This window comes from Pseudopodoces humilis, chromosome 2 (assembly GCF_049639895.1).
Source record: "Pseudopodoces humilis isolate 2021_Gansu_Grassland_sample_001 chromosome 2, ASM4963989v1, whole genome shotgun sequence".
NCBI lineage: Eukaryota > Metazoa > Chordata > Aves > Passeriformes > Paridae > Pseudopodoces > Pseudopodoces humilis.
The window spans coordinates 29,819,537-29,834,248 of record NC_142201.1 but is presented as its reverse complement, the minus strand read 5'-3'; the positions used below and the strand labels follow the sequence as shown (position 1 = coordinate 29,834,248).

The 14,712-nt window shown below is 41.6% G+C and overlaps 1 protein-coding gene across 7 annotated transcripts; it reads left to right on the top strand.

Annotated features, from left to right (window-relative positions):
- The first annotated feature begins 472 nt into the window (after positions 1–472).
- Positions 473–7,566, top strand: NMS (neuromedin S). Of its 7 annotated transcripts, none has more exons than XM_088051659.1 (8): positions 473–671; positions 794–849; positions 1,219–1,266; positions 2,367–2,426; positions 5,450–5,485; positions 5,895–5,936; positions 6,914–6,944; positions 7,413–7,566. In XM_088051659.1, the coding sequence occupies exons 1-8, from the start codon at positions 599–601 to the stop codon at positions 7,427–7,429; spliced, it is 363 nt and encodes a 120-aa protein (XP_087907785.1). In that variant the 5' UTR covers positions 473–598; the 3' UTR covers positions 7,430–7,566. The 7 variants fall into 7 exon arrangements, with proteins under 7 accessions (XP_087907785.1, XP_087907784.1, XP_087907790.1 ...); XM_088051658.1 differs by having other exon boundaries at positions 1,216–1,266; XM_088051664.1 differs by lacking the exon at positions 1,219–1,266.
- Positions 7,567–14,712: the final 7,146 nt, after the last annotated feature.

Here is a 14,712-nt window from a genome sequence, read left to right as displayed (position 1 = left end):
GTTTTCTGAAGTCAAACCCAATGATTAAATCAGGAAGAAACGAGAATCACTTTCTGTTGAGAGCAAACCTGTATCTTTTTTACATCCATAGCCACTATGAAATGAATTAAGAGGTCGATGCCTTTCTTTATTTCGTGTGAAGGTAAATGTAGTAAAATGGGATTTGTTCAATAGGAAAGTTCACAACCCTTCTAATTAGATGGTAAACACTATTTCCCAAGCTGCTATGAGGAGAAATAATTTCCAAACACTCAGCAAGCCCTACTACAAATAGGAATTTTCTGTTGCTCCATCACTTGATCAGGCACAGCATGTTCTTCTCATCTCTCACTCTTTCCTCTCGGTCACCTCTTCTAGAGAAGCAGCTTTGATGGAGGGTTCTAGGGGGTGGAGAACCCCTAATGCTGGGGTGGGGGTTTCTCGTCGCGGCGGGGGCGGCAGCGCTCGTCGGGCAGCGGGAGCGACCCCGGGAGCGACAGTGGGAGCGGTGCTCGGGACCGCCCCGGCGCCCATTGGCTCGGCGGCTACATATGGGGCTCGGCGGGGCGATAAAGGCGCCCGTCCGCTCGCCCGTCCGCCACCCCGTCTCCGGCCGGCCATGCCCTCGCCGCCGCCCGCCCTGCCCTGGCTGCTGGCCGCCTGCTGCCTCTGCGCCCTCCCGCGGGGCTCAGGTACGTCCCGGCACCGGGTGGCGGGGGGAACGCGAGAGAACGGAAAGGATCGGCTCCTCTAGAGGAGCCACGTCCTGGCTGGGCTCCGCGGCGTCCCAACACACCCGTGTCCCGTCCCGCAGGCTTCCCGCAGCCTTTCTCGCGCCACCGGGACGGTGCGGAGCTGCCCCCAAACCAGGTACGTCTGTCACTGTCCTTGTCTGGCAGCCATGCGAGGTGGAGAGGAAGGGCGGAGACGGGGCAGGTAGGAAACGAGGCTCGGCTGTGGCAGGGAAATAAGGCAGCAAACCGGCTGGCAATACCTTATTCAATACCCGGGGGGGTTGGTACAGAGAAGAGGGAGGCTGGCGCCCTTTGCCGCCCGCAGCGGCAGGTGGAACAGGTATGGGCAGGGCTGCGGAGAGCAGCAGGATGCAGAATAGGACACCCCGGTCAGCAAAAGACCGACAGGCTAGTAACAAACCAGTCCCGACTTCCCGAGCAAGAACACAGGGACGAAGGCATGATAGACACACTGTTAATATCTATTCTTTACTTTTTGAAGCAGCTGGCACTGTGTTTCAGTCAGTGGATGGAAATGTCCGATCAACCCCAGGTAACCTGACTCATGTAATGTGTTTGATCTGCTGAGACTCTCTCTTCCAGACATACTATTTGTCCTGTATAACCTGGAGCATCGGTGTCTGCAGGTGGCAGAGCCTTTGCCAGAGAGCCAGCAGCTCCGGAGAGCAGAGCAAGTTTGTTAGTGTATGTGCTCTCCTCCTTGTGAAGCTAATGCAGACCTAAAGAAAAGCACTTTTTTTCCTTTCTTGTCATGGCAGGAGTAGCTAACACTGAAGCAAGAAGTGCCGGACAGTTCTGCAGGATTTAAAGATCCTGTTTGGTCCTGTTTCGGTGTTTGGTCAGTGGATGGGTTTTTTTCTGGGGTGCTCAGAGGAGAGTGGAGCAAGGGGAAGTTTCCACAGATCATTTCTGCTGGCCCAAGGCTTACAAACACTTTAAAAGAAAAAATCAGTATGTGAAAGATCAGCTGCACTGCATTTAATATCGAACCCAAAGATATTTTTCGAAGCAGTGAGAAAACATTTGCAGAATCAGGCAGTACTTAGAAATTTTGAACATTTTGTGTGGATTTTTTTCTTTCTGAAATGTTACAGTTTTGTGAACCAAACCTTACAGAAAACAGTTCCCGGAGCCTGCTTCTCAGGCGTCTTACCCCTCACTTCCTTTGAAGCTGTAGTTATCATCTAATGTGATTGCATGCATAAGCAAATCCTTGTCCTGTGGCAATGAGCACGGGAGAGTGTATTTCACTGTATGATAAAGATTATAGGATTGATTGACTGAAAGGCATGCAGGTGGAAATGAGCATAGATTAAACATGCCTCAAAACAAAGCTATCTCTAGAACAATAAGCAGAAAAAAAATATTTTAAGTATAAGAGGTTGATTTCGATCTCTATAGCATAAGACTGTATTGACAACTGTTGTATTGTGTGTATTCTCTTCAAACAAGTAATTCTTCAGCTTATAACAGCATCAGTAAGTTTTCCCCTGCTCTGAGTGTTTTTAGTGAATTGTGTTCAATATTAATTGATCTGGGATCAGAATCAAGTCTGTTTTCTATCAAACCATGCACATCATGTTCCCCCAGTAAATTTATTTAAGTATTGTTTGGTTGGGTTTTTTTTTTCAGATCTCCAGCACTGTTTTGGATCTCTGTTATTCCATATTCAACAGCATGCATAAAAATGAGGTAAGGTGTAATTGATTGTTTTGTTTCAAAGTACCACCTTCTTAAACTTAGAAAGCAACCACTCCATGACCAACTTCCTGATATTTCTCTCCAAATAATAATGTATAATCTAATACTGTAATGGTTTAAGAGATGTAGGAGGGTATATAAAAGATTTTCTTCTTGTTAGTAATTTGCACATAATTCTTAGTTACTTTAAATTATTTATATGAAACTCCTGCTTTTCCCCAATTCAGAGCTCAAGAACCAAAACATTCACTTACAGTCAGTCAGTATTTTAACCTGACCCTCAGTTTTTAATAACACAGGGTTAAATACACTAAAAATATACATAACATTGGATCAATAGCATACTTTAGATTATGCTGAACACAGAGGTGTATGAGTTGCTTTACTGGTTTCAATACTCTATTTTCATTTGGTTTTTGGGGTTTTTTTTGTGTTCTTGACTCAGAGTAAAGAGATTAAGTTGAGGAGTTATTGAGCTCTTCTTTGTTGGTGCAGTCATATGAGGACCCACCTCAATGTCAGTTCTGCTTTATACTACTTTTTTGTTATCACCATTTCATTAAGAACCTTTTCCATAAAATTCACTCAGTCCCTGGGTACATGCTGAAAAGGCCAATTTATTTGTGGAGGCCGAGTCCTCTGTTGTTTCAAAACAGGAGTAGATCCTTCAAGACAATATTAGAGAGTATTTTGGAATACATTTCAATATCTCTTCTTGCCAGTGTCCTTAGCTTATTATAATTCCAAGCATGCTTTCCCAAAGCAGCCACAAAACTCTACAATACTGAAGCTGATTGTATAAAAAAACTTCTAGCAGTTCAGTTGTAAATGTTTAATAAATGTTTTTGAGTTCACTATTGACTCTTATGCTTCCACAGCTTAGCCAATGAGGGAACATACAGAATCATCTGGCAACTTTGAACAGAGTCCTATTCCTGGTTACTATTTCAGCTACTAACCTTGCAAAAATTGTGTCCTCAGGATTGGAAGCTGAATCTCATACAATATCCTTTCAAAAATATGAGCTTCACATCTGCAATATGATTTCTAGGTGTGGTCTGAGTAAAGAAGCAGATAAAATAAATATGTGAAATATGGAAAAGGAACTATGTGAAGTTTTATCCAGGTGATCAAATCTCATATTACATGAAGTCCTACTTTCTTAGCCCACAAGGAATCTTGAAAAGATACTACATGTGGATGCTAGCTCTGGAGCAGGCTGCAGGGAGCCTGCAGAAACTGCAGGCTGCATAGCTTTCTCAAGTCCAGCCTGAGAAAGTAGCCTGGGAGGTTTTAAGGAGGAATCAAAACAATCCTCAGAGACAGAAAACAGCCGTGCCAGGTGCTGTTTGTCTGTCCCTTGTTTTCTTTGCAAGAGAAAGTCAGAGGGTGTTGTGCACCACTGACCAATGATGCTGATGTAGTGGTTTGCTAACCAATAAGAGTTTCCTTTCTGTACTTTCCATGAACCAGTCTATAAAACAGACCTGAAGTAATAAACTACAAGATATTCTCCTGTTCTGACTCCTTAGAGAGTCTATGTCGCTCTCCTCGCCGTTCCTAATAGAGCGACAACTACAAATATGAATCTGTATGTCGTGAGCCAAATGATACGGTTAGGAAATTCTGACGATATCAGCTGAATTTAACTTTCTACATGATCCTATATTTCTGTGAATAAAAAAACCCCACATTGAGTCAGAGTTACAGATCCTACAGAGAAGGTAGATAGTGGTTTAAGAGAAGGAATGAGGCCTCACCACTGTGAAAGGCAAAGTCCATGGCAATTCCAGCTTGAATGGGGGACTTGACACCCACTTGGGGAATTTAAAATATTTTGTGAGAACTAAGAATATTTAACATCAATGTCCAATCACTTCACTGTGTGTTTGAAATTTCCACCCCAAAGATATTTAGAAGCTCAGTTTTTACCATATTTCCTCCACACACTAATCTCTCACCAGTTATAAATAATTAGGATAGTTAAAACTGCAGGCTGAGTCATGAGCCAATGTCTATCTTTGCTTGGTGTGTAATAATCAGATATAATAATATCAGAACAAAGGAAGCATTCATATTGTCTCTCTGTAGTAGTCTCCTCCTTGGTTGAGCAAGCATTTTTGTCTTCCCTAGTATTTCATAGCCCTGAAAGGTGATGTCAGTTGCTCTATAAATTGTTGTCTTGCAGCTTGAACCACAGAAATCCTCTTCTCATACCCTGAGCCAGTATTGCCTATTTCTTGCTTGTGTATTTTGTCTTTTAAAATTCCTTCTCTGCAGTATCCCATCCGCATGCTTTCCTGTGTTCTCACCCCATCTTCACATTCTTTCCCATTACATGTGTTTGTTTTTCAAGCCCACTCCAGGTAACTAAACCCACTCACTGTTACAGCTGTGGCTGTGGCACACAGCAGTCCCATTCCTGGCTGCCTGGGAGCATACAGCCTGGCAGCTGTGTTATGTGCAGGAGGGCTTCCAAACCAGGCTGCAGGTCCAGGGCCGCATCACATGTTAAACTTAGTCTGCTCACATAAAGTCATGGGGAAAATTTCTATTCCTTGAAGTAAGGCTGAGTAGAAAAACAAGCAATTTTCTGAAGAATAAAGAGTGCAGAGAAAGGCTTAAACCCAGCAATCTTTCCTGAGTTAGAACCAAGGGCAGTCTGAAAGGTGAAGAGCAGCCCGATTTTAACAAGGTAAAAGCTCTCAGTACAATTCAAGCCTGAGGAGTGGAGCCCCAGGCTGAGCTCTGCTTCACCCCCCAGAGCACGGCTGCACTTTGCTGTACAGCAGGGAAGCCTGTTGAATGATGGTAATGAACAGAGTAGCTTCCAGGCAAGGCTTCCCATCAGTCTTAAAAAGATCAGTTTGCTGCTGTTCTTACATCTGTCTGTGATCAGTGTAAGGTTTTCTCTCTTCTCACATGGACTGTACCAACCTCATCAGTAACAGAGGGTCACTGTAACAAACCAAAACATGCCGGCAACTTGATTAACTTACAGTGTCCACTTGCAGGAATCACAGATTGCTTCTGCAAAGTTTACAAAGAAGGTATGTAAATATGAAGACAAGCAGTGGCAGTAGCAGTGGATAGGGAAGTATGTCCCTTTCCTTGTTTCTTTTACAGTCAGCTTGGGTTTTTCCAGTGGTTGGGAAGTGATCTGTGCTGACCCAGCTTAGACCCTACATGTAAAGCTTTCTTTTATATGTCTTCTAAACCCTGTGAATCTTTAATTATGGTAATTAGTTTATTTACACTAGACACAATGTCCTTCAGGCATTAATTATTAAAAAATCAACATTCCAGATGAATGGGCATTGGGGACTATCAACATCTTGTTTGCATGCTGCTGAAAAAGGCCCCAAATTTCCGATATTCTGATAGAATGGTAAAATTTGGCAACAGATCTATGGAAGTGAGTTTAAAGTCTTTTGTTACTGTTTGTGTTTGATTTTATAGGACAGTCATGGAACTCTGGGGCGGCCTTTCTTCCTTTTCAGGGTATCTAAATCTCTTAATTTTAAAGATTCTGAATCTCAGACATTGTTATATGTTCACAGATGGGCAGCTGTTTCACAAATTCTTGCTGCAGTTGTTTAGAATAGAGGCCAAATATCCCTTACTTGAAAGATTAGGGAGCCATTTGCTCAAAAAGCTCTGGTTTGACTAAAAGATGACAAGATAATGAGATCTAGAGTACCAGTGGATTAAACACTTCTTTTTGTTTGAAGATATGCCTCTGCAAATGTTTTATCTTGAACCAAATCATCCATGTGGCTTGTATCTCTGAGACTGTCAAGGTGTAGTGGTGCCAAATAAATTAGATCAAACATGTTCCTGAGTGTCCACCTGGTATGGGAGGTCTGCCCAGGAAGCCAAGTTACATGGTATAACAGTGAAAAGCCAAAGCAAAATTGTCATAATTTCTCTCACATTTTTCACCCACTGGCTTGCTGAGCTATGACATGGTCTAACGCCCAGTGTGCTGGTTTAGACACACTCAGATTAACACCAAACTCATTTTTAGGAATATCTTTAACACATTTGAAAAAAAAAAAGAATTAAAAATACTGTAAAGTAGGTTACATCAGGTAACCAGAGCACCAATTCAGCTGTCATTTATGCTTAATTTCAAGTTATTTTTTATTTCAAGTGTGTCCATCTAGGTTGTTTCAGTGATGGTATTTACATGCTCTTTCTTAGACATGTGCCTATACTACCCCTATTAATTTAGACCTGAATCCTGAATGAGAATATTTAAAGCCAGAATGTTTAGCTTTTTGGCAGAGGCTGAATGAAAATTTTTCATATTCAAAGGCATAACCCATCCTGCATGGATTCCCCTGGTATTTACGTTTTAAAGAAAATCTCACTGCAGTTTTACACAGTAGCCTGTCTGCATGATGGGGATGTATTTTGGTGTGCTTATAAGTCTGTAATCCATTGCTTCTTTACAACCATCTAATTATGTTTTTCAGCCTCGAAATGGAAGAACTATTGAAGGCAGTGGTAAGTAGGCAACCAAAAGTGTCAGGAATTTCTTCTGCCTTTTCACTAACGCTGAGCCTCATGACAAAAAAAAAGATACTGAGAAGCATTACAAACCTAGATACACACATTTTTTACAGCCACTAAGAGTTGTTTTGACAAAAATGTAGAGTTTATTCATGCTCAGAGACTTAGAGTGCACACCCTTGACAGAGGGATGGTTTTCCTTGTCATGCTTCCATACTCTAAAATAAGGTCAGCAGGTTTACAACATGGTAGAAGGAGAACTGTGTGAGAAGAAAGAATTCATGTTTGAGTACAAATAACAGATTTGTGTGCTTTTCTACACTTTCAAATATCTAAATCTTCTGATTTTAGAATCTGAAGCTATTTAATTTCTAACTTTGAAAATAACTAGATGTACAGAAGTAAGACATATTTAGATCAGCATCTCAACATAAAATATAATACTGTGTTAATTTGTTTCAGAATACCGTGGAATGTGAAGTTCATGGATTCATTTACCAGCTCGATGACTTGGTTTACATAAAGGAAAGAGACTTCCCATTGCACTGGTTGTCTATTATGTGACTCAGTTGTCTAGAATTTGCTGTTCCATGTAATAAATTTGCAATCAATAATGCTTTTAGTTGTCCTTTTTTTAATTAAGCCCATACTAAGCTTCCTTGGGCTATAATGTAACATTGCCTGGTGCCAGCTGTAATCAAAGGAAGTCAATCATCTCAATATCGACAATTTTCAAATGCAACAGTGAATTTTATAACATCTTCTCTAATAGGGTCATAAATTATAAGCTTGTCATTTTTACTAGATAATATATTTCCCCATTTTTTCAGAATAGGCATCCTGAACAACTCTATACTAAAATCATCACAGACATTTCAGTTATTTATTTTGAGTAACTAAGTGCCTGAGTGTGATAATTGATGAATCCAAAGCACTTTGATAGAAGAGGAACAAGTACTGCTGCTACATACAGATGTTATTTGATCAGATGATGTATTTTTTTTCCAGCCTTGCCTTACTGGCTATCATAAAGCACAAATGAGGCACTTTTGAGAAATATTCTGAATATCTGCCCTTTTTTTCTCAAATCATGCATTTGAAAATGTATGCAGCTGATCATGCTTGCACTGCATGGAGTGTTTTGGTATGTGGAAACATTTACAGGCACAAAACTGTAAGTACTAAGCAGTTACTTCCTTAGGAAGAAAGGAGCATAGTGAAACTTAGGGTCTGGGGATACAAATGAGGCTGCAATTCCTGACCATAGCATTGATTTCCTCAAGCTCTTTGTAATCCTCCTTCTCTTTGGCTACTATAGCACAGTACTGTCTCTGTTATGCTGGCACAGCTGCATGTGAACCAGATTTGGAGACACCTTTGACTCTAAAAACAAACCCCAAGATATCTGTGTTTTGCTGTTTTGTGGGATTTTTTATGGGGTTTTATCTGGATAAGTTCCCAGTTTGGGCTGTGTTAACAGAAGTTTGGCTGGCAGTCAGAGGGAAGGGATGAGTTGTTTGGCAATTGTTGACTGCCCCTAAGGCAGAGTATTCAGTTTGGAGCCTCAGAATACAGGAAGGCCATGGAAAAAGTAGAGAGAGGGCCTCCAAAGTGGTGAGAACTCTATTATCACTTGCCTCTGATGAGATGCAAGGGCAGCTGGGCTGGTCCAGCCTGGAGGAGGGATGCCTGCAGGGGAGTCCAATAGCCCCTCCAGTGCATATGAGGGTCATCAAGGAGACAGCTGTTGTTCAGTGTGTTGTCAAATCCCACAGACAATTATTAGCCCTTGGAAAGAGTACCAAAGGGATGCTGGCTCCTCTGGCTTCTCAGTTATCTGGAACCAGTTAGGATGTCCCTCTGAAAGGAACAACTAAGCCAAATACAAGTGGTGGGGATGCACTCCTGCAATGCAAATAAAAGATAACGATTACAAAAGCATTGTGATGGCACTTCCAGCTTGTTTCATCTCAGAGTAAAGCTGCAAAGTATCAAATTTTGCTCAGATCTGCATCAATATTTGGACCGGTAGTGGCAGGGATAGAGTTAATAGTCTTCATAGCAGCTTTTATGGTGCTGTGTTTTTGATCTGTGACCAAAACAGTGTTGATAACACAGCGATATTTTAGCTATTGCTGAGCTCGGCTTGCACAATCTCAAGACCTGTTTCCCACCCCACCAGTGAGGGGGCTGGGGGTGCACAAGGAGTTGGGAGGTGACACAGCTGGGATAGCTGATGTGTCTGTGGAAATGTGCCAAAGGGATATCCCACACTATATGCTGTCATGCTCTGCAGTAAAAGATGGGGAGGAGAAAGGAACACACACACCCACACCTCTTCAGAGTGATGGTGTTTGTCTTCCCAAGTCACAATTAGGTGTGACAGAGCCTGGCTTTCCTGGAGATGGCTGAACACCTGCCTGCTGCTGTAAAGCAGTGAATGAATTCCTTGTTCTGCTTTGCTTTACCTATTAGACTGTCTTTATCTCAGGCCAAGGCTTTGCTCACTTTTACCCTTTCAATTCTCTCCCCATCCTGCTGGGGAAAGTAAACAAGATGGCTGAGGTTAAACTGAAGCAGTACTGTGCCATAGACAACTCATGCTGTGCTCTCAGTCAGCAAAGGCTTCCTTCTCCCACAGGTTTCAAGAATAACATCTATTTGGGCCTTGAAACTTAAATAAGGCTGATAAATAAGGCGTAATTTGCAGGTGAGAATCTATCTTAGGTTCCTCAGTCATACCTGCAAGAAGCACAGAGGAGCTCTTGTTCATTTCAAAGTGGAAATTTTTACTACCTGAAGCAATTCAAATGTCACTTGTGAAACAGGACAAGTTAATAATATGGAAATCAAAGGCCATCTCTGGCCTGAAACTGTTTCTGAATATCCCACTGTAAAACTCACAGCAGAAATTCAGGAGTGCAGACACAGGTGGTAACAACAATTAGAAGCACAGAAATATTTTTGCAAGAAAAAGAGGTGAAAGTTCGTTTCTCACTGTCAGGCAGAGACAAATCAAGAATTTCATCACAAAGTATACAAAGTACTGAGTGTGTTTAGAAAAGTAAATTTGGTACTTATCCATCCTCAAGTCATAAAAACAGCAAGGAGGGACACTCAATTACACTGAGAAGCAGCATGTTTCAGCTGCAAAGGAGAAAATTTTTTTGTAGTGCTTCAGTAACTCCTGAAACCAGTTGCCACAACTTAGAGCACATGGTTAAGGACAGCTCAGTGGACTTTTGGAAAGGCAGGAATGTTCAGGAGTGCACACCTTTGTGCCACCTAACTTGACTCAAAAATCACTTCAGGCTGGCCTAGGACCTTAAAAGCCTGGCCTGCTGGAGCTGGGCTCAGTAAGGCACTGCTCAGCAGAGTGCACAGCGAGGGACCTGGAAATGCACTCATCTGCAGGGGAGCAAGTACTGCCCAGCCTCACGACAAGCTGCTCACCAAGGAGACAGAGCACGAAGCACAAGAGGAAAACCTTCTTGGTGTTCTACTTCCCTCTCTCTGGTCCCTTCGTGATCTTGCGCCTTGGACAGCCTCACTCCCTCCTCAGCTCCCACAGGAAAAAGCTCACTTACCAAATCTTCAGGTGATGGCAAGCTGGGAGGGATGGCAACACTGCAGGACAGAGTCAGCATTCAGAATGACCTCGCCAAAGATACATATGGAAAAAAATATGTACAGCCCACTGAAGATGAAAGGAAGTGATTGCACATAGTTAAGAGTAATCAATAGCAGCTTTGCAGCAAAGGGGATGGGTAACTGTAGACAGTCAAATATAGTGCTGAGGAGAACACAAAAATACAATGTGGAATGAAGAAGAAACTGTAGAGACTGTTACATGGGAGGTGTTGCACTGGTGAATATAGTTAAGGCTCCATGTACAGAGCAATACAGGAGAAGAAAGAGGGGAACAACCAGCAAAGAGGAAAGGCAGAGGTCAAGGAAAGTTGGAACTCTGAATGAAGTGGGGTTGATTTGAAAGAAGGGAAGTGTGAGGAATGACAAAATGCTTCATTTTAAACTCCCCATTGCTGTCAGTAATGTCCCCATTACTTATTTGCTGGGATTTTAGAGTCTAGCAGTGATCCCAGGATATCTACTGATTGCTTATGTGGACTTCACTCTTAAGATTTACTTACCTGTTCCAGACAACTCCCACATTGCAATTGCCATCCCTCTACCTTACTAAACAGGGTAGAAACATATCTTTGAATGGGCTGGACTGCATAAGCTGTCTTTATCACTCTGATAGATTTCTGCACTGAACAACTAGAAGGAGCTACTAAATCTCCTTCAGTCATTTCTGGATCAACTTTTTTCCAACAAAATCAAAAATGTGACTGATCTTATAGCAGGTTATAATTCACCACCTAAAATTTTGACATTTCTCTGTACACCAAACACCATCTCCCTACTAGCCTTCAATCTGCTGAAAGAGCAATAGAGGAAGTCTGAATGACAACATAAGGCAAACTTGAAAGAAAAGTATTCTGGATATATTTACTACAAAGCTTCTGCATCCAGGGATTACTACACAGCCATTCAGATAGTACCTGCTAGATTACAGCAGTGAAAGATGCATACACATAAATATAGGCTTCTGGAATACAGCTGTCTAAATATCAAACAGAAAAATACCTAAACACGGACTAGAACTTCCAGCAGAAAATGCAAAAATGTAGAACATGTGTGAACCAACCTCAGAGCACCCAGAGGCAATCATGTGTGATCCATCAGAAAAGAAGAAAAATTCAGGAACCTCATTCAGCATAGCACCAAGGCCATATTTCCTCTCATGACCCTGGTGTGAACTGATGTGCCAGAGCCACCTCCCCTGCTGGGCAGCATGACCTCTCCAGGAACTACACCAGAGACTCTGCTACATGAAAAAACACCAAAAATAGTCTTTGATTATCAGTAGTCTTATACAACATCTTTTCCTTTATTTTCACAGCTCTGTATAGTTCCACAGACTACATATAATCTCAGATTATAACCCAAATCCACTACTCTGTGACTTTCAAAAGAGTGGCAATTGACTTCCAAGAGGACAATGGTGTTTAGGAATTGCATTATTGGGACCTGTCAGCAGAGGGCAAAGCCAGCATCAATTTGGGATGTTCAAAGCAAATGCACTCTGGGTCCTACCCCTCTCAACCGTGTGCTGGGCTTGACCAGCTCGGGTAGTGAATGAGTTCAGACCTTGTGCATCCCTTGTGCTCACCAAGACAAGAAAGTCTAAGGCTCTAACTTGGGGTGTTTCCTCTCCTTACAGAGAAAGTGAAGGTGACAGAACATATTAAGTTTATAAACATATAAATCTCAGTGCAGAGTGAACTACAAGTACTCTGTGCAACTGAGACATCCGTCAGCAGCATCCAGTCCTCTAGACAGGTAAAAGAGTTTTTCCAGGCATCATTTCACCCCCGTGCTGCCATCTGTCCACCAATTCATTGAATTGTGGAGTACCATGTACACACATTCCCTAATGGGTGTTATTGAAGACATCTATTTTCCTTGACATCCCGGCACCATGGCATAACTGAGTTAGGAAAGTAACACCACATCAAGAGAAATGTGTTTTGCAGCACCAGTGACAAGAGAGATGCCAGAGGAGCTATGTTTTGAGTGGGTTTTTTTGCTTTGATTTGTAACTAAGTCACATACCAGCCCAGCTACAAGTGACTGAGCTAAGTTGAAACCTATAGCATGAGACATGAGAACTAGTCATGTGCAAAAGTACCATGCAATTAATGCCTTGTTTCATCAAAGTAAATGAGCACTTTTCTGATCAAGAGGACAAGCAAAATTATTTCTATTCTATTTGTAGTTTGAAGAGGCTCCTCTATACTGTATTACATGAAACTTTTTATCACAATTTTATTAGAATAACCTGGGGGTATGATTTCCATACTTACCAAGCACTTTATTGAACTGGGGCTTACCTGTTCACATGAAGCTAAGCATCTTAAATACTAAAGATGACATCTTCCTATTTTCCCCTTTGTGAAAAAAGGGCATGGTTACTTAGCCTCAACATTTTCCTATGATACCCTGTGCCTTTCTGTTCAAAATCATCCAGAGCACCTATTAATCAACCTGGATACAACCCAAACTGTCCAAGGAAAGCACATGGTCATTATCTGGATATTTGTCTCAACTTGTTCCAAATGTCTAGGTTTAGAACAAATGATGACATGAATGACTAATAGACCAGTAATATTTGTTGAGAGTTTACCTTATAATCAAATAAGACTTCATCCTTGAACAAATTAATTTTCTGATTACATGAATGCATCATTATTTATCAGTGTAATTAGTGCTACTCCAGTAAATGTTTAAGTACTCCTCAGCATATGTTTTGCAAAACTGGGTGCCAAAATTGAGTTCTGCATTTTTCCCCTCTCAGAGTGGCAACACCTGTAAGAAAAAAAAAACAACCCCACAACAAAACAACTTTTCTCATTGTTCTACCCCCAGGTTTCTGAGGATCTGTAACTTCACTGCTGATGTGTTGTAAGGCAGCAGTGAAGTGCCATAACTGTGTTTATTTCCTCTTCAGCAGCAGAACATTTGATCTGTTGGTGGCCCCTGCCAGGGCTGGTTCAAAGCTTAATGAGCTGCATTAACTTTTAACAAGTGTTGTGGATGAAAGAATATGTCTAGAAAATATCAGTAGTGCTATTGGGTAAGTAAGAGGACAGCAGGTATAAATGCAGAGCCAGAACAGCCAGAAAGTATCCTGACAAGCTTTATAGCGTAAACAAAAGAGTATCACCCAGTTCTTCCTGCCACAAAGGGAATTATTCTTTGCTTTATTCTATTGTGAAATGCTACCTCGCACAAATTTTACATTTGCTTCCTGCAGACATTTATGCTGCTTTTTCCTTCATGGGCTGTATCTATCTCTCATTCTATTTTTACAGCATTTTCATCTCCATTCTCACATTTCACGGTTTCTCACCACTTCAGAACTATTTCTTTCAACAACATCTTATGCTTGACCCTTCTTCCTCCTGTTGCCCCAGTACAGAGTGTCCTAATACAGAAGAAAATGGCAGTGAATATGTTCTGAGGAAGAACATGCTATAAAGCAGACACCAGAGCAAGTTTCCTTTGAGAGGACCTGTTACTTGTTAATTATGGTCAAAGTAAGTTAAATGTCCCTGACTATGGAAGGGTAATTTTATTTATTTTTTTTTCTTAAAAGATGCAAAAATGACTACTTAAAAAAATTAATGGAGCCACAGAGGAAGACCCATGGACTTTTGAAGGGAGAAGGAAGGTAGACCCCTTCTCAAGTTCTTAACCTTGCACAATGGAAAAACATTGAATTTGTTATCTGTGTTAAGACGTTAAACCAAAAGAAGAAATGGCTCCACCAGTTCCTGCATGCTTTGCCCTGACAGAGACTTGGTGCAATGATGGAGCAGTCTAAAGAGAAGCAGATGCTCGCTACAGTTTTATGAGCTATAAGGCTTTAAAAGACACAGGGTTACTAACCTCTAAAGCAAAGCTAAACAACCTCCAAGGCACTGAACTAATTGCACCACAAATCTGTGCTAGATAGAAGAAAAGTTCACAGGAATAGCAATGTGTGTCTTGACTCCTCTCCCTGCTTCACAACGCTTACCTGCAACATGTTTTCAGGAGTAAGCACGTACCATACTTTTAAAAAAGTTATTCAGGTGCTAGGCTACTTTTAAAAATTTTCTCTGTTCTTCCATCCATGAGAAAAGGATACCAGTGC